Genomic DNA, 20484 nt, shown 5'->3' with positions numbered 1-20484 from the left:
CATGATAATTTCTTTAGCTTCAAAATGTATCCAAGAGATTCCTCTCTTTTAATATGATTAATAAATAGGTTTCACTTTATTTTCCCCGCATAAAATGTAAAACACATTTCTCGTATTCTACCCAAATATCGACTCGTCAGACAAATGCTTTTTAATAATTTGAATATTTATTTCATCAAATACTTGCACATAAATATATTCATATAGAGATGTATGTATAAGGGTATACATTTGGGTTAAATAGGTATAAATTGTGTATTTCTTTGTATTCATACATATAACTGCCAAAGAGCACATTTGTTTTAACAACAGCCACTTAGTTACTTTTGCGGTCAACGATCGAATGCAGTTCAAAACACACAAACAACATCTAAAAAAATGCGTTTCGATATTGGCCGAGTTTAATACATTTCTCTGTCTGCATATACGATTTATGGATTGTATATAGGAGGGTGGAGATCAGCATATCAATTTTCACTTCATATATATCTTTAGCGTAGAACAGGCAACACAAGTTAAACAACATTGAAAAAATGCATTTTCTAAATATTTAATGTTCAATTAATGTTTTTGTTTAACGATAACGGTAAGTTTCTAGTTATTGTCCTTAGGTTTTTTGTTGGATATTCGATTTCCTTTAAGATATATAAGTATTCGATTGGCTTCAATCAGCATTTCAGTTTGCACTCTTAATTGACTTCTGCCGCAGCATATCATCACCCATGGAGGGCATCTCGACGAACCACTAACGATTCCCAGCCAGCTTTGCGAAGAAAATAAAACTAAATGAAACGTGTTTGGTTTTGGTTTGGTGTGTAAAAAACTCAAGTCTTTTTAGTGTAATCTAAACTAAAGTCGCGAAAATAAAAATCACAAATCGGTAAAGAATTTCGCTCTATAGGCTAAGGACGATGCACGCACACAAAACTTGATATTAGCTGCTCTGGCTGCCTCTGCAGATCCTCTTTACGATGTTCCGATGACGCCACCAGGTCCTGGTAGCCCGCTTGGACGGCCGGTCAGATAGGAATCCACTTGGCGTGCGGCCTGACGACCCTCGGTAATGGCCCAGACGACCAGCGACTGGCCACGCCGGCAATCTGCAAAGGAATTAACGTAAATTAACAATTGGTTGAAGTTGAAATATAAGAATCATTAGAGTTTTAATAACAAATGATTGATTTGGAACTTAAGAACTTTGCATTTTCAAAAATACGTACGATCATTTAAAGAGTACTTATGAAACGAAAAACTTACCTCCTGCCGCGAAGACCTTGGAGTTCGAGGTGCCATACTGTCCGTTGGATGCCTTGATGTTGCCACGCGGGTCTAGCTCCAGGCCCAGTTCGCTCGGCACCGTCTTCTCCGGCCCCAGGAAGCCCATGGCCAGGAGGATGAGGTCTGCGGGGAAGTACTTCTCCGATCCGGCCACCTCCTGCATGCGCCACTGGCCCGTTTCCGTCTTGGTCCACTCCACCTCGACGGTGTTCACGCCCTTAATGGCTCCATTTTCACCCACGAACTCCTTGGTGGTGGTGCAGTACTGACGCGGGTCCTTGCCCCACTTGAGCTTCACCTCCTCGTGTCCGTAATCCACGCGGAAGACCTTCGGCCACTGGGGCCAGGGGTTGTCCTCAGCACGCTTCTGTGGGGGTTCCGGAAGGATCTCGAATGTAGTGATGCTCTTGGCGCCTTGACGCAACGACGTGGCAATGCAATCGCATCCTGTATCTCCACCGCCGATGATAATCACATTTTTGCCAGCGGCAGAAATGATGTCATTCTTGCCGCCCAGCTGCTTCTTCTGCTGCGCCTCCAGGAACTCCATGGCAAAGTGAATGCCCTTCAGGTCACGGTTGGCCAGCGGCAAGTCACGAGGCCAAGTGGAGCCAGTGGTCAGAAGGACGGCATCGTACCTGTTAGAAAGTTCAAGTGTAATAAATAAAGGTGTTTTAGACATATTATTCCATTAAAATTTGAGGACTGTGTTGACCCAATCACTGCAATCTGGACCACCTTAAATATTCAATTATACTTACTCCTGCAGTAGTTGCTCGGCCTTGAGGTCCTTGCCCACATGGACATTGGTGCGGAACTCGATACCCTCGTCAGCCATCAGATCAACCCGCCGCTTGACCACCTCCTTAGACAGCTTCATCGTGGGAATACCATACTGCAAAAGTCCACCAACGCGATCGTTGCGCTCAAAGACGGTGACAAAGTGACCGGCACGGTTCAGCTGCTGTGAGGCAGCCAAGCCGGAAGGTCCTGATCCCACAATCGCCACCCGTTTGCCAGTGCGAACTTCAGGGATCTCTGGCTTAATCCAGCCCTGCTCGAAGGCATGATCGATGATGGCGCATTCGATGTTCTTGATCGTTACTGCTGGTTCGGAGATGCCCAGAACGCAGGATCCCTCGCAGGGAGCGGGGCATACTCGACCGGTGAACTCTGGGAAGTTGTTGGTCTGCAGCAGTTGACGCAGAGCCTCCTGCCACTCGCCGTGGAACACGAGGTCGTTCCACTTGGGAATGATGTTACCGAGTGGACAGCCTGTGGAGTTGGACTGACAGAAGGGCACACCGCATTCCATGCAGCGAGCTGCTTGAACCTTGAGGTTCTTGCGCACATGTGGGAAGTTGTAGACTTCATTCCAATCCTTCTGTCGTTCTCCAGCATCACGGTAGGGAGCGGATTCCCTCTTGTACTTTACGAAGCCACGGGTCTTGTCCAGCACGCGATCGGCACGCTTCTGCTCGAGCACCACATCCTGAATGGACTCCTCGATGTCCTTGATGTGCGGCTCATGCTTTCCATTTCCATTCTCGATGGCGGACTTTAGTGGCTGCTCCACTGCCTGCTGTTCGGCCATGTCCTTCAGAGCCTTTTGGTATTCATACGGGAAGACCTTGACGAACTTGCCCTGGGCTTCGGCCCAGTTATCCAGCAACTCCTTTGCCACCTTCGAGCCTGTCTTCTCAATGAAATCTGTCAAGAGTTCCTTGACCAGCAACACATCCTTCTCACTTTCCAACGGCAGGAGTTCTACACTTTCTGGATTTACCTTGGGCTTAAAGGAACCGTCCAAATCGTACACATAGGCAATACCACCGGACATGCCAGCGGCGAAGTTTCGTCCCGTGAGACCGAGGATAACCACCACACCGCCGGTCATGTATTCACATCCGTGATCGCCCACACCTTCCACCACGGCTGTTACACCAGAATTTCGTACGCAGAAGCGCTCGGAAGCAATACCGCGGAAATATGCGGTTCCCTCGGTAGCTCCATACAGGCAAACGTTGCCCACGATCACATTCAGATGTGATTCGAAGGGAACCGTATCCTGTGGAGTGATGACAACATTGCCACCGCAAAGACCCTTGCCCACATAATCGTTGGCATCACCCTTCAATGTCACATTAACACCACGCGCCAGAAAAGCGCAGAAGCTCTGACCAGCGGATCCCTCCAGGAAGATATCGATGCTCTTGCCAGCGGGCAAGCCAGCCTCTCCGTATTTGCTGTAGAGGATACCAAATTAGATTATGATCACCTTGTTAATATCCGTAATCCTACCATGCAATATGGTAGCTCAGAGTAGAACCGAAGGCTCGCTCCTCATTATGGATGCGCATCTTGACGGTTACATTATCGTCTGCTCCACTGAATATTTGCTGAGCCTTGGCAATTAGTTCGTTGTCGGAACGCTTCTCCAGCTGGAAGTCCTGCTTTACGGAACCTCCAACGATGTTCGTGCCAGGACGCAGTTCCAAAGCTGGCTGCAGGAGCAACTTGAGGTCCAGGTTACTAGCCTTGGCATCGCGTTGACTGGCCACGCGCAATAGATCGGTGCGACCAATCAGGTCCTGGAACTTTCGAATGCCCAGTCCAGCCATAATTTTGCGAATCTAAAGGAATTATAAGCGGCTTAGTTTAAATTATACAAGCCATGGAAAAAAGGAGCTTACATCCTCGGCCAACATGAAGAAGAAGTTAATAACATGCTCTGGTTTACCCGTGAACTTCTTGCGCAGCTCCGGATCCTGAGTGGCAATGCCCACGGGACAGGTGTTCAAGTGACACTTGCGCATCATGGTACAGCCTTAAAGAATTATAACATTTGTAAAATGAAAGACGTATAAAAGTAATGTTTAGAACTTACCCATGACGATCAAAGGAGCAGTACTGAAACCAAACTCATCAGCACCCAGCAAAGCTGCCACCACCACATCGAATCCTGTGCGGAGCTGTCCATCGGCCTGAACAATCACACTAGAGAAGGTTCATCCAAACAAATCCAGATCCAGACCGTTAATAGTGGGAAGACACGACATAAAAAGGAAGGCAACGTTAGCAAATTCAACCCCTGGTAAGAATCAATGTAATGAGAAGAAATTACGAATGGAGCACAGCGCGACGATCGTGATCGAGTGAGCGAGTGAGTGGAGTGGAGTAGAGCGAGTGGACTGGAGTTTGGATTTGGACTGGATCGATCGAATCGTGTTTTACAGCTGTTTGGAAGCGGGTTTCTGTAGCTAAGATCTGTGGATCAGTTCAGTGATACTCATTACTTCAAAGGTCTCTGTCCAAAGAATAGGCTACTTCTTCATTTTGAATGGATCGATCTTTCACTTTATCCGTTTCCTCACACTGGATCATGTCCATGGGTTCGCAATCGAGACTTCTTTCAATTGTCAGATTTCAAGCAATGGAAACTCTTATTGAGCGCTCTTCCGCTGGACAAGATTCGCCTTCCCCAACCGCCGTGTCATCGTCCTCCTGCCCACCGCCCACTGGCCACATGTACGAGGAGTTTCAATGGGGTTGTGTAGGGGGATCAGCCCAACTTTCCGATGATCAATGGATCTCTGCTTTTGGGAATACATGTTCTGAACAGGTTTTCCAACGCTGTCATCTGGATAACCAGGCACTTCAGTAATGTATCGGTTCATGATTAGTAACAACAAGAGGAGAGAGCGGTAATGGCTCTGTGCCGGCTTCTCCTGGTCGGAAACTTACCGTGATCGTAGATTATTTAGCACCAGCACCTGATGCGTCTCGGCCACACCCAGTTCCCAGGGCAATCCAGCATTTTTAATGCCCGTCCAAGAGCTAGCTCCGGTACCACCATCATGTCCAGAAATTACAATGTGCTCGGCTTTGCCCTGTTGTATTAAAACAGTTGTTTAAGAGACTTCTTTCATTTCTAAGGCATTCCAAACCTACCTTGGCAACACCGGAAGCGACGACACCAACGCCCACTTCGGACACCAACTTTACACTGATGCGTGCATTCGGATTGGAGCACTTAAGGTCATAGATCAGCTCAGCCAGATCTTCGATGGAGTAGATATCGTGATGAGGAGGAGGCGAGATTAAGCCCACTCCGGGTACGGACTTTCGGGTCTTGGCAATATCCTTGGTCACCTTGTAACCCGGTAGCTCACCACCCTCACCCGGCTTGGCTCCCTGCGCCATTTTGATCTGCAGATCATCGGCATTAGCCAAGTAAGATGCGGTTACGCCAAAACGTCCCGAGGCCACCTGCTTGATGGCTGACCGACGGCTGTGGTTTGGATCTTGGTCTGCAAAGCAAATGATAACAAATAAATATTGATTAATTTATTATCGTATAGGGTTATACTTGATGACTCACTTAAATAACGATCTGAGTCCTCGCCACCTTCACCAGTGTTGCTCTTGCCACCGATGCGATTCATGGTGATCGAAAGAGTTTGATGAGCTTCCAGGGAGATGCTGCCAAAGCTCATGGCACCAGTGGCAAATCTTTAGGAGTCGCAAATATACAAATAATCTTGAACATCTGAAGATTTACATGCGGACTCGTACTTACCGCTTGACAATCTCGCTGGCGGGCTCCACCTCGGAGATATCTATACTTTGACGGTCTGTGACAAACTCCAGCTGTCCTCGCAGAGCACACTTCTTCACACTATCCAAAGTGGTTTTCTTAAAGGCTTCAAATGCATCCAGATTCTTATTTACGGCCGCTTCCTGCAGGCTGCCAATGGAGGATGGCTCATTGATGTGAGCCTCGCCACCGTGACGCCAGTGGTACTGGCCAGGATTCCGCAGGATGCGGGTGTCCGGCGTTGCCTTTCCATAGGTTAGTTGATAGCGTTGAAGGCCCTCCTTGGCCAGAATCTCCAGGGTGACTCCACCGATGCGACTTTGGGTGCCACGGAAGCACTTGGTCACCAGGTCGGAGCCCAATCCCACAGCCTCAAAGATCTGGGCGCTCTTGTAGGACTGCAAAGTGCTGATGCCCATTTTGGCCATTACTTTGGCAATTCCCGTATCAATAGCTTGGGCATAAGCGGCATAGATCTGCTTGTCGTTGACCTCGGGCCCAATTACTCCGTCGTCTCTCAGAGCCTGTGCCAGTTCGAAAGCCAGATATGGACAAATGGCATCCGCTCCGTAGCCAAGGAGTACACAAATATGATGAACTTCCCGGGCCTCAGCAGTTTCCACCACAATGCCCACCTTCATGCGCTGCAGGGTCTCAATCAGATGATGATGCAAGGCTCCGAGGGCCAAAAGGGCTGAAACTGCCACCTTACCATCGATTCCCGCTCCACGATCGGAGACCACCAACAACTGGTAACCAGCTTGAGCTGCGGCGTATCCTTCGCGGCAGACGCGATCGATGGCATCAATATACCCCTGAACACCTTCGTTATACTGGAATGTGATGTCCAAGACCTTGGTTCGCCAGCCGCGGTGCGTATTCCGCTTGAGCAGCTGGGTATCTGGAATGCTCAGTATGGGATTGGTGAGCCAAATACGATGCACCTGCTGAGCCGACGGCTGCAGCAGATTCGCCTCCGGTCCGAGAGGACACTGCATCGACATGACCACCTTCTCGCGGAATGGATCGATGGGCGGATTGGTAACCTGGGCGAAGAGCTGCTTGAAATACTCATAAGGTATGGGCTGGAAGTTGGACAGGCATGCCAGCGGGGCATCATTACCCATGGAGCCAAGGGCTTCCTTCCTTTAATACGATAAATAGGTTATCTTTATGTTGCTTAAATGTCATTATCTACTTACTTGTTCTTGAACATGGGAATGAGCAGCATATTGACCGTTTCCGTGGTATAACCGAAAAGAGACAGCCTGGGATCGAAGATGCCCCTCTGGGAGGCGGGCAACTTGGCCAGCTCGTCAACTGGAGGAGTATTCAACACATTGGCGTTGCGAATCTCATCCAGGGTAATCTGTTTAGATATAAAAACAGCTTTTATTTTGTGCTAGGTAATTATAATAACAATTGAAGGCAACCAAAGGACATGCAAAATGAAACGCAACGGGGAAGCAAAAACGAGGATCAACACTACGTTTGGGAGGCCAAAGGACAAAGGATAGGGCCCAGGGCAATCTGGGTTGCTTAACTCACCATCTGCGTCGTTTCCACAACAAAAATACACATAGATTGAGATTAGGGGATAGCGTGAGAGAGAATGGCCAAATTTAGACCAAAGATTATTATTTTATTAGTTTTCCGATTGGGTGTCAGAAGATGAGTTCGTGTTTTAAGATGATTAGTGAAAATCGACCCTGTGACCATGATATGTGTGTAGTAGTGGCTGGATATGTTGCACACAGATCTTGAAAGCTCTGTTGAATCGTAGAACATTTCAGTAACAATACCATGGATAAATGTTCCTTTAACAAAATTGGATCAATGTATCTTTCTGTACTTAACCTTTTGAGTTGAGGTAGTGTTACTAAAAACATTCTAACGAATATACTCCGAGTCTTTCCCCAATCCACATATGACCAAACCATAACTCACCTTCTGCTGCAGCCACTCGGAATGAGGCCTAGACTTGGCAATCTTGGACTTCAGCTCGATGTCCTGGATGAGCTTCTTCTCCTTGGTGTCCACCAGCAACATCCTGCCAGGCTTCAAGCGGCTCTTCAGGGTCACCTGCGATGGATCCACATCGTACACACCCACCTCAGAAGCCATGACCAGCACGTTCTCCTTGGTCACGTAGAAACGCGATGGACGCAGTCCGTTACGATCCAAAACGGCGCCAATGTAGCGTCCATCGGTGAAACTAATAAGAGCCGGACCGTCCCAGGGCTCCATGACACAGGCGGCCCACTGGTAAAAGTCACGCTTCTCTTGCGGCATAGTCTTGTCATTCTGCCATGCCTCCGGCACCATGGTCATCACCGATTCCGGCAACGACCTATCGCTGGCCATGGTGAGGAACTCCAGCACGCAATCGAAGCTGCCGGAGTCCGAGAGATTCGGCTCCACGACTGGGTACAGCTTCTTCAGCTGATCCCCAAAAAGCTCCGACTGCATGACACCCTCGCGGGCCTTCATGAGGTTAACGTTTCCTCGAAGAGTGTTGATCTCACCGTTGTGGGCCAGGACTCGCAGAGGATGAGCCCTTTCCCAACTGGGAAAGGTGTTGGTGGAGAAGCGAGTGTGGACCAATGCCAAGTAGGTTTCGAACTCTGGATCCTTGAGGTCCGTGTAGTAATCCCACAACTGGTCGGAAGTAAAGAGGCCTTTGTAGACCACTGTGCGGTCGGACAGGGAGCAGATGTAGAACCGTCGTCCCGGCTTGATCAACTCGTGGCTGGCCCTCTTCCTAAGGACGAAAACCTGCCGCTCGAAGGCCTTCTCATCGCTTCCGGCTGGACGGCGGACAAACACCTGACGGGACAGGGGCTCCGACTTGCGGGCCACCACGCCAATGGCCGACTGATTGGCCGGCACAGTGCGCCAGGCAATCACCTCCAATCCCAGACTCTTGGCCAGATCGTCAAACTCCTTCTCGGCAGCTGCATGCTGGGCCTCATCCAGGTAGAAAATGCCCGTGGCATAGTCACCCAACTCCGGCAAGGTTTGCCCTTGCTTGGCACTGCAATAGGAGAACACGGAGAATAGGGTTTAATAAGATTGAAGGATATGGTCACTTAAAGTTGACTGGTCATAAAACCATTTTTCCATTGGCTCAATTCTGAGCTCCAGCAGTAATGCGCCATTAAATTGCACATAGTCAGGTCTCTGTTTGCCGCAAGTCAAGCGAAGTCGCCCAGTTCAGTTATTCAGACATTCATTCATCGCGCCATTCCATTCAGAGCTGGTGACGAAACGAGTCCGCCACAAGTCGCACCTTATCAGCATCTTTCTATGGAGATGCCATAGAGAAGCTGTCAGCGATCCAGCCGTCACAACCTAATGGAACCAATCCCATTCCTCCCATCCCGCCCACCGGTCCGCATTATTCGTCTGTCCACCTGTTTTCGTTATTCAGACATGCATTCGTACACTGAGCGAACGCCCAATCAACTCATGTTTTGTGATAATATTGCACATGATAAAAGTTGACTTAACTCATATCTTTTGTATATCCTCCTCCAATATAAGATGTAAAAATTTTGATTTGAGAACCAATAGCAAACTGAAAATGCAAATTTTTTCCCCAGGTGCAATTGAGATTGATCTGAGCTTATATGTACCTGAACCTCGTTCTTATTACGTCTCAGAATTCCGGTCGATCCGATGGACGGCGAACTGTTTAAGTGTTTTGCCATAATTTCGCAATTAGTCCAAGACTTGAAGCGGTCCTTGAACTTGGCAATCACCGACTTGTTGCTCTCAGATCGCAATCTTTAGTGCTCATGACCGTTTGCACGTGCGTGTCTAGAGTGAATTTCTTCCCCCTCGATTGGCATGCAAAGTATTTCACCATTTCTTTTCCAAAGCGAGACGCCGAAACCTCCAGAACACCACGAAAATGCTCGGACATATCAATTAAACCGTAGGCTAGACGCTAATTAAAGAAGATTTATAGGTCTGTCGTGCGACATTACGCGTTTTAATAACCCAACCAGTTGTAAAAATCAATCTATCACCGCCTATTTGTGTATATTATATGCATACTCGGGCATCAGACAGCTGCACTACTAATTACATCGCAAATAGTTGCAAATTCGCGCCATTGATTAGCGCATATTGAGTTGTAAAACACTTGGACAGTGTCATTTTTATTAGCTGGGAAAGTCGCCTTCCATTGGCTATAATGGAGTGGAACGCTTTCAAATCGATCGGTTCCATTGGAAACTATCAGCGAAGATAGTAGAATCAAGGATTCTAAAAGCAGCACTTAGCAACCGAAAGAGCATAAAGTATTTAACTGATTTATTTAACTAAACAAAGGTCAACGTAATTGAGCTCTGATTAAACTGCATAAAATCATAGAGGTCTTTTGCACATCTGACATTTATTTGAGCGATTTAGGTCAGTTAACCTCAATAAACTTTTCAAATATTCTTTATGAATTCGCATTTCACATTTCCTTAACAATTTCAACTGGGCAATTAGGCCCAGTTTAAGGTTCTAAGAAATATATCATTCCCTAAAATCATATCATTCCCTTAAACATTCCCTATTAATCCTGTTCCCTGTTGATTGTGTAAGTTTTCAAATAATTCTTCATTTAGAATGTCTGAATCCAACCTGTCCAAACCTCATTACTATGCACATCTGGTACACTGGGTTAAGTGAAGAACCCGAGGGGAACGAATAGGGGACCTTGACGTGTTTTTCCATTTGGCGTAGTTGAGCTAAATAATGTTGTATAATTTGCACGAAGTAATTGGCTCCAAATGTCTTCTATTCTGCTATCCACTTAGACTGGACCGTAAAAAATCATCGTTTAATCCCATATATAGCCTATTAAAATATATATATATATTACGGTTACGTATGTTTACCGCTTCTGGGCAAAGCGTGACGAAAACAAGAACCGTGCCAAAAAGCTGACAAAATAAACAGAAAGCGAAGTACATAGGTCGGGCGGGAGCAGAGAGCAGATGTTGGATTGTCGGATCTCTATAGGTGGGCAAATACTCCCCGACATAAGTACATATGTACATTCTATATGTATGGGATCGCGGCTGGTCGCGCATATATCTCGGTGGATCTGTGGATGTGCCTCATTTCAGCAAACTATTTTTGAGGTGCCCGATCTTTTCCTCACGGTATATTGAGATTTAGCCAATAAAGGGACATCAATGGACTCTTGAGGCAGAAAGTGCATCCTGAAGTCTAATTTTGTATATCATAAAAAAATGAATGCACAATTAGGTATGCTCAATTATACATTGATGCATTATAAGCTCGTAGTCAATAAATCTCACTTTAAATTGTTACGTAATCTTGACAATGATTTTATAGCCACTTTTGAGTAATAACACTATCATTAAATTAAGCTAAACAATTTATTCTATAACTGATGCTTTCAAAAGATGCTTTCAAAAGGAAAATAAAACTTACGTGCATGATTGATAATACTTTTTTTGTTATATAATTCTAATCGTTCTAATAATGAGTTCGTTGCCTCAATTCAACCAACTTAATCTTAAATGAATTATACTTTTTTGAGAGAGTAGATCTTAACTGATAGACAGCGACAACACGGCAGCTTTGAGCTATTTTCGGATTTCGCGCACGAGATCGCGGCAATATCGTTTCGCCACACCCCCGGCCCACCAACTAGACCCGTGCCCCATGTCCCGTGTAAGCAGTTCGTTCATCAATGGCGACGGCGCCAGAGGAGCCGGCATATATAAACACACTGTACAATATGCGATGCCTAACTTTTTATGTATATATATATCTACATTGGGGGAACTTACAGAGCCTTGAAGTAGAGTCCGTGAGGAATGGAAGCCAAGACGCCAGCGCCATCGCCAGTGTCATTGTCACAGGCGCAGGCGCCGCGGTGATTCATCCGTTCTGAGAGGGTCTGGGCATCACGTAGAATCTATATGTGGAAAAAAATCACTTCAGATTACATTTCTCACTTTCAACTCAGAGACGTAGTTTTAATCGTCTTGATAAATAAAACATTTTCTTGTAAATTAAGCAAATCGAATATAATGCTTGCATATTTAAACGGATAGAGCACCGTTTTTATGCATAAACCAAAGGTGTGGAACGGTATTTTATGTAAATGGATTTTGAATATTTAAAGGAGTGCATAAACTTAAATATCTTAATAAAGATATTATCCGTTCTTAAAAACTTTTTTCAAAAAACTTTCCCTATATAAATAAGGCTTAAGTAATTGAATGGGTATATCCTGGATCCTTACCTTGTGAGAGCGTTTGCCATCGATGGCCACGATGAATCCGACTCCACAGGCCTCGTGCTCGTTCTGGGGATCGTAGAGTCCCTGTTTTCCAGGTGCCTCCCATGGCATTTGCTGCTGCTGCTGCTGCTCCTCCTGAACATCCTGATCCTGCTGCCCATTCAAATGCAGTTCATTCGATTCTTCGAAGTTATCGCTGCTGCCGCCAATGGCCGAACTATCGAAATAATCGGATTCACCGATGGTAGTCGCTGATGTTGTTGTTGCTTCAACAGTTGCACATTCAAATTCGCAATTGTCAGTGATTGTTGGTGCCATTATACGTTGTTACCGTTGCACTTGCTGAAAGTCTCTCGGGATCTAATTTGGTTTCACTCGATTTCAATTGGTTCTATACTGCGTTGGATAAGCGTGCTCACACCTTTTTAGTTAACAGTTATTTCTGGTTTAATTAGCACAGTTTGTTCAGTTTATATTTGCCTGCAAAAAAACAGTAATAGTAAAAATAAATTGTAATTTTATTGCACTTATATTGCAGCACTTGTAGCGTTGCACTTGAATGTGATTTTGCACGTTGCTCAGCTATTTGTTTCGCATTCGTTTTGCACTATTTGCACACACATACATTTATGCACTGCTAGATATACTAGGTAACTATTTCTATTCCTATTTTATCCCGCTGCTGGCACACGCGACACTGACGGCTGCTCACAAGCGAATGAGCGGCGTTGGAGCAGCGCAGCAGCGTAGAGCCCCCAAGATCGGACTCTCTCCTCGCAAAGGTGGCACGCTCGTCCCCATGCTCGCTCGGCCATATACATATAGTATAGTATAGTATATGGCGGCTATATCTCTCTCCCGAGTTGCCCACGCAATCAGAGGCCTGATTCGATTCTGAATCAATATCATGTAATGCAATTGTGCTTATCAGGAAAATATTTGCAATAAATAATTAAGTCCATCTTAATTACTTTTTTTTTAGAAGAAATGTTTAATAGCTTTACATAGTTTACTGTTTAATTCATATTACTTATGTCCTTTTAAGTAATTTTTATTTGTATCTGGTATTTTTGCGCCATGTTTTTCCCTTTGAAGAGTGTATGAGTGCAGTTCGCATTCTCCAGAGCTTTGTTTACCCCCTTTCTCTGAGCACCTCTTCACCTGAATGGGTTTTCTAAATTGCTCCCCAATAGACAGTTCGACGATCGATAGATCGTGCAATTGATTGGCAGTGTGGTTGAACAATCGTTGCATCCAGAAGTGGAACCTTGAATAATGTGCGCATACGTAATGCAACCAATTCGCCCCATATTTACACTGTTTTATCGAACTAGGAACGGCAGCGGTTTATAATCGTTAAACGTTATCAAAGGCAATGGCGAAATGATTTTTACGGCGTCACAACGGACATGCATAGCAATAACAAAATGCTTTAAAATGCGATTTGTAATAAATTCATTTGAGCAAAGCTATTTCAAATATGCAAAGCAAACAACAGAATGAGTTTTGTTTTTCAAAAACAACAACATCGAAATAACGATAAGAAATGGCACAAAACTGGCTGTTGTTTAAGGTTAATTTTAATTTTGGATATTTTGTTTTAAATTCCAGTGGTGCTCCATCACAAGTTATTGGACAGATCAGTTCAACAATAATTGACTGTCACACATGGTATAATAATTTCATTTACATATCGCTCTATGGGGTCTTTCAACTTTTGCCCAGAGAAATGCATTTGAAAATACGTATTTGTCAGAAACACTGTTTGCTCCTTATGAGCGACGATATAAATAGATTCTCCATACGAAGATCATGTTGGTATCGAATTCTCTTTCAAAATTTTCCATTGCTCGCCGCGCTTAATTAAATATTTAGCAAATACCTTTGGCCTAAAATAGACCATAATTTAGAGCCACTCGTTTAATTAGTCCCACATAAAGTTATCAATCAAAAACCCAAGTGTCTAGAAAAAAGAGAAGTGGTAGATTAACTTCAAGTTCATGGGTTCCATTGCTCTCTAAGAAATCATTTCCCATCGTATCAAGGCATTTCTATTGTGCTCTACAAGCGGCTGAATCGCATGAATTATAGGCAAGTTCAAAGTCTCAGAGAGCGATCGAAATTATCTGACCGGGACTACAACGTCACATCGCAATCTTCGGCGAACCATTCGGGTGACACATTCTCGCCGTCTCCCCACTTGGGGTATTTAAGGAGGAGCCGGCGAAATGGGGGGTACGGAACCGGTTCCCCGGCTGCACCTCCCAGATAAGTGCCGAAAATTTGTCAAGCGATAACATTTTCTATTGCGAAGAATCTACCTGCTTTGCAGAGTACTATGGGTATATGGGTATATATATACATTTGAGTTCTTAGTTATTCATATACATATATGTATATTCATATATTTTCATATATAAGATAAAGGGAAGATTCATTTTTATTGATCCATAAGTTATAATAATTATAATAATAATATGGAAAAGGTTACTTTTCAATTGAAAGAACATCGTTATATCCAAATAGCGGTTATAAAAAACAATATATTCGGTACATAAGGGGTATTAAGAAATTCGATAAGCATCATCATCCGAGCTTCTTGTGTTTTTTAGATCTGTTCTTTTTTTTTGCGGCTATGGTATCAGGCGTTTAACATGTGCCAAACGAGTGTCTGCGACTGCGGGGAAAGAGGTAGCCGAAATTCTCATTGACTATGTTTTATTTTCTTTTTATAAGTTAATAAAGTTGGGCATGCACAACAGATAAGACTCATTCACGGCACTCACACGAAAAACCTAATGGCACAGTGAACTTTACTTGGGGGTTTGGGAAGGTTTTTTCCTTTCCGATTTCACGGGATCCAGCTGAGATTACGGTGTTCCATTGGGGAGCCATGCCACAAGGCGCTATTCACGATTTGCATGCGTGATAGAGAGGAATGGTCTATAAATATACACATGTTCGATTTCTGGCTGCAGGCGTAATACAATCACGCAGCGATAAGAATCGTGGAACGCAAAAATGTGACGTAGATGGGCCAATAGCCCTCAACAGGACTGAATGTATCTATGTATCTACGATCTGATTTATCTGACTTGGGTGCAGTGGAAAAGTTTTGACCTAAGATAACATCAAACGAGTCGCAAAAAGAACAATATATGAAAGAACATATTTTGGTGGCTTTTTATGGCCTAAAGAGCCAATAAAACTTGATAATCATGACTTGAATAAAACGCATATCTCCGTTTGTATATGCAGAAGCAAAGGTTATAGTACGGTCGTATGTTCTTTTGAGAGAAGAGATAAAGAGTGCAAAAGAAAAATATTATGCCATTAAAAATAAATGCATAAACCCTATGTATGTGTTGATCATGACGTAAGGATAATAAAAAACGTATTATAAATCTTTGGGAGTTCTACAAAAGCTTTTCAGTACTCCCTATCTGTCTTTCAGATTGACAAATTATCATTTCCTTTTTAATTTGTTCGAATTTCCGCCGTTCTAATTGCATAACTTTTCGAGTGCGTCAGACCTATAGATGGCTATTTTCAGAGTTCAGAATATTGCTGGCAAGACAGATATATATCTATATGGAGCAGCCCGTTGACGGACGGAAAATAAATTCCTGTGGAATTTTTAATCACGTGATGGTATTTAAAAATTGTGATGACCTTTCATCCAACTAAGAGCAGTTAGTTCGTTAAATGAATTCCGACACCTTGTTCTCAAGTCTGATCAAAAGTCAACGTAAATATTTATAGTTGGCCAAAGTGAAAGAGGAGAGAAAAATAAAGCAACGAAATTTAATATAGCAAACAAGTCTGCAGACTACCAAATGAGAATAGATCGCACAATGGAGAAGCGACTGGATGACACGGGAGATATACATAGATATAGATTTAGCCAGCGCCATCGCCATCGCCATCCATTGCGTTGGCTCAAAGTCCACAACGAGACAGCTGCGTGTGGCCCACATCTACAAACACAGAAGAGATATCCGGGCATTAGGATAAGCACGCACAGCTATAGGTATAGATATTCCCCTCTGATATTGTATACTTATGATGTAAACAAGACCGGGCAACAAGTTTCAATAACCCCGAACGCCGAAATAAATAAATAAATTATGCGTCGACAACATTGCGTGTGGTTAGTACGGAAAGCGATGGGGCATGCCACAGGGCCATTATCGTGGGATAATTACAATCGGCGGTTCTAATGGGTGCCAGGATCCCACAATGAAAAAGCCATTAGCCCCAAAGAACTTTCTTCCGTTGGACAATCTAAAAATCGGTGGAGAACCCAACTCCGGTAGCCGCCGACGCTATAAACTTTGTTTTCCAGCGATTTACGATATGGCCTAGCCAAAATTGGGTAGGGGATCCATAGGGGGGTTCTATTGCCGCTATAAATGCGCATTATCTGACCCGGCTGGGCGCTTATCAGGTAGTCGGGGCTAACTTTATTGGTACCCCCGCTGTTTTATGGCCTCCAACCTGTGCACTTAAGTCAGCTGTGCAAAGTTTTCGCCGCGGATTCGGAAAGGGATCACCTCAATTGCTTTAAAAATAGCAACAATTGGTTTTTATTATCCGACGATCGCGTGTTTAATTAGAGAATCAACTGGGCATCTTGCGGTTTATTTTTTATTGCGCCTTGAAATTACGTACAAGTAATTACAATTATGAGAACTTTTTTATCTACACTCACTGTGGGCGCAAGAGGGCTGTAAGAGCTGATAATTAGCCTTGTGCGAAAGCCCTTTTAATCAAAAATGAGTCAATTTGCTGATAACTTACTCTAGCTTTGATTGAATGATAAAGATTAATAGATAAAAGGGCTATAAAGGAATCGAAAATCGTTGATCTTTCATTGAAGTAAAATATTGTGATACGTAATTAAACTTGATATATTGAAGGTCCAAGTTAAATTTGTATATAAGAAGTGCTAATAGATGCACAATTATCATGAACGTCTTAAGTTTTTTGGTTTCTATAATCATGGAAAACTGTTAAACATCAGAGGTATTCTCGAATCACCATTTGATTACTGATTCTGATTTTTTGAAATTAATGTTGTTCATATTTTTTTTATTGTTTAATGTTTTTGGGTAAATATTTGGACTTTTCCCATACTCACCACTTATTTATGGCGTTTTATTGAAAGTTTCCAATTTCTCAGTTTATTTTCCCCATAAATTCCTGTCTGTCCGGAGAAATTTATCGCAGGTGGTTGCTATTTATGGCATAGGTGCGGTTCGCTCCCCCATCCCCCGCTAATTACGACAAGCCTGCTGTTTGCAGTCAATAAACAAGCAACATCGCAATTTACATTAGTTTCCAATGACCGTATCTGGTTGGGATGGGATTGCACATTTGGGGTAGGTTGCCCTGCCCTTACAACCCCCCTTATCCGACATTTCTATATAACCAGAGTTATGTAAATGGAATCCAAGTAAATTGCAGCGGGGAGCTGAATCATGGAATGCCGCTACGTACCGGGTACCAGTTACTGGGTATTGAGTTCTGGCTGCTTCTGTTTGCTTTTTGTCATAAGAGAACTCGGGACCGTGCTTATCAGCACTCCACCCAACTCGCACACGTAATCCTCCCAAAGAAAAATCAATCAGTTTTAACCGCAATTGTTTAAAAGCCATGCACTCAAAAGAAGTGAATTCGTTTAATTAATTGCGACCCCATACGATACTGAAGGATTGAGCTTATAAAGGGTATTTTAACAATATTAAATACCCAAAGATCCAATATCATCTTGTATTGGAATGGAATGTTGCAGCGTTGCTAGACGAAGGCAATGAATTTAGGGAAATACAAAAATAAAATATTCAAGAACATTATGATGTTTTCGAGAGGTTGTAAACCATTTTTATTGCCGTGTTTCGCATAATTAGCCAGTAATCAGTAAATCAGTCAATAAATGACAACAGATTGAGTATTACTTAGGACTAAAATATATTTTTGATGTTTTTACAATGTGTTAGACGCATCCTCGTCAAGAGTATTTAGATTGCTAAAATGCTACCGTAAATGGTGGGGGCACTTGCTTTATATGCCCACCATTTGAGCTTATTTAACTTAGAGGCTGCGACGCAATTGAAAAGTTTTCCGTTCGGGAATTCACTGAACCATTAAACCAAACTTGCGGCGCCACCTTATTTCGAGCGAGACCGCAAAACATATCCAATTTCAAAGGGGATACAGAATTTGATTTGGGGGCATGAATACTTTGCTGACTTTCCAATAAGAATACGGATGTTTAGCTTTCAGTTTCATCTTCACAAATCCGCGATAAGCCCGAAAGGGCTCTAAACGCACTCAGCCGCAAGAGGAGACTTGGTTCACACTTCCGGGGAAATCTCTGCCAATCTTTTCTTAGGTCCTTTGTCTACGGTTTTATTTGCTCACTCAGTTTTACACAATCCTTTCTAAGTGCTGGCACGCAAACACACACATTAAACGGTAATAAAACAAAGGCAAGAACGTTATCCTTTAACTTCAAGTGCAATTGAAATGAGAAAGCCTTTCTCTGTGCGGAAAAATAGCAAAATGCGGCGTTGATTGCATAACCGTTATGTCAGGAGAGAAAACCGGGAGGATGTGTAAGCCAGAGAGCGGTTAGGGCTGAGAGAGCGAACTCGGAAGCTGCCACCCACACCAAGACCCACGCAGAGAGAAAGTGTAAATGTCAAGGGGCAGTGACGTAGTAAGACAAACTTCGCCGCCCACGTTTATAAATAGAGGCTGGAACAAATTTTGTTTCTTTCTTGAATACCAAATAACAAACAAATTTTATTTCTTTCTTGAATACCAAATAACATGTTACGATACCAATTTCTATTCACTTTAAAGTGCAATATAACTAAAGTGTAAGTAAAATAGGTTTTTGTTTTATAATAATAATCTGCTTAGGATTATGTCAGCACATTACTAAGTTGCCCGGAAATTTTCCCTGTGTAATAAAGGACACTCAAGCACAAACACAGATACACAGTGGCTGTCATTAATTTTGATGCGGCAATTAGGCATAGCCATTTGCGGCATTCGGTGGCCGCAGACTTTCAGCAGCCACTGTACTCAACGAGAGGGAAATGAAAAAAGATCGGAAGAGGGTAAGGGCGAGGGCGGTGGAGCGGGAAGGAAGAAATCACTGCCATGGCCCTTTGAAGCAGAGGAGAGCGGAGCTAACCTTACTCTGACCTTGAAGCGGAGCGAGCGGGAGAGCTGAGCAGCTGTCTGCATCACAGTGAATGGGGGATGGGGCGGTAAATAGCGAAACAAGATTCACGAATGAAGCACAGCGCAGCCCATAAAATAGCCAACGAGCAAGAAGAAGATAAAAGGGGGTGGGGGCAACATCAAGAACAGAACTTGGCAGCGGAAAAAACAAGTACAAGAAGGAGAAGCTTGCGGCAGGGCGGTAAATCACAGTGCAGGCCATTGCCATAGCTTCAAAAACACAAAAATTAATATTGCGCACTTTTTATATTTATTAAATTTTAAGATGTGTATGTTTACAATGTGACACGTCACGAAATTTTTGTATTATCGTATGTTATTTCCAAGTATAATATTCAGTAAGGCTTAATGACGCACATCAAAAACAAAGTAAGAACATATGTATATTACTGGTTAAAAATAAATTTATCCCTTTATGTTTGCAAACCACACGTTAACAGCACTTAAACGTTGCCCATAAATCAGAAGCTCAAATAGCCGCTAGTTTTATTTCCCCCACTGTAAGTTCTGGTGTGGGAGCTTCTGCTCTCCTACTTCTTCCTGCTCTCTGGCTATGCTTCTTCTTCCCGCACTCCCTCTTTTCAACGTGTGTGTGTGCTTCTCTGTGTTCCATGTAAAAATTATTGATTTTTTAGAGGAACTCCTACGGGAATCAGGAAAAGCTATGGTAAGAAAAAGGAGCACCCCGGAACCCTTATCTCGTTTTCATTACTGCTTTTTTCCCATTCCCCAACTTATGGTGAATAGGTATGCACGTATGCATGTGTGTGTTAAGTAATTTGCATATCACATTTTTGAAGCGACACAAAAAGGAATTCCACGCATATTTTTTGCAATTACTTTGAACTTTTCTGATACACCGATTCACTGTTTTCCGTTTTTTTCGCGCTCACACAAAACCAAGAACTTTGAAGTTTTTCACTTTTCCACTTGCTTATAGCACTTCCACTTCGATTTGGCTTTAGAATATTTTCTGGTTATTCCGCGTGTTCAGAATACGTGCGTTTTTTTCAAAAGACCGAATGAGAATGGAAGAATAGGACGAAAATCGCAACTATCCCCAAGCCAAAGAGAGCGCAAAAGA

At 43.6% G+C, this 20484-nt stretch overlaps 1 protein-coding gene across 4 annotated transcripts; it reads right to left on the bottom strand.

Moving 5' to 3' along the window:
• Window positions 1-145: 145 nt before the first annotated feature.
• LOC122615511 (glutamate synthase [NADH], amyloplastic) lies at window positions 146-20416 on the bottom strand. 4 transcript variants are annotated; one of them, XM_043790445.1, is made up of 16 exons: window positions 20241-20416; window positions 12150-12626; window positions 11692-11819; window positions 7823-8909; window positions 7424-7426; window positions 7078-7244; window positions 5858-7021; window positions 5660-5790; window positions 5230-5588; window positions 5023-5168; window positions 4166-4275; window positions 3972-4105; window positions 3580-3911; window positions 2040-3524; window positions 1258-1916; window positions 146-1100 (listed from the first exon to the last, which is right to left on the bottom strand). In XM_043790445.1, exons 2-16 carry the CDS (start codon window positions 12462-12464, stop codon window positions 967-969), a joined length of 6354 nt encoding a protein of 2117 aa, XP_043646380.1. In that variant the 5' UTR covers window positions 12465-12626; window positions 20241-20416; the 3' UTR covers window positions 146-966. The 4 variants fall into 4 exon arrangements, 3 of the variants coding, with proteins under 3 accessions (XP_043646380.1, XP_043646379.1, XP_043646381.1); XM_043790444.1 differs by lacking the exon at window positions 20241-20416 and adding an exon at window positions 12772-12906; XM_043790446.1 differs by lacking the exons at window positions 7424-7426; window positions 20241-20416 and adding an exon at window positions 12772-12906.
• Between the last annotated feature and the right edge of the window lie 68 nt (window positions 20417-20484).

Source organism: Drosophila teissieri, chromosome 3L, assembly GCF_016746235.2.
Source record: "Drosophila teissieri strain GT53w chromosome 3L, Prin_Dtei_1.1, whole genome shotgun sequence".
Classification (NCBI taxonomy): domain Eukaryota; kingdom Metazoa; phylum Arthropoda; class Insecta; order Diptera; family Drosophilidae; genus Drosophila; species Drosophila teissieri.
Note: the sequence above shows the minus strand (reverse complement) of the source record. Positions and strands in the feature narration are given on the sequence as shown.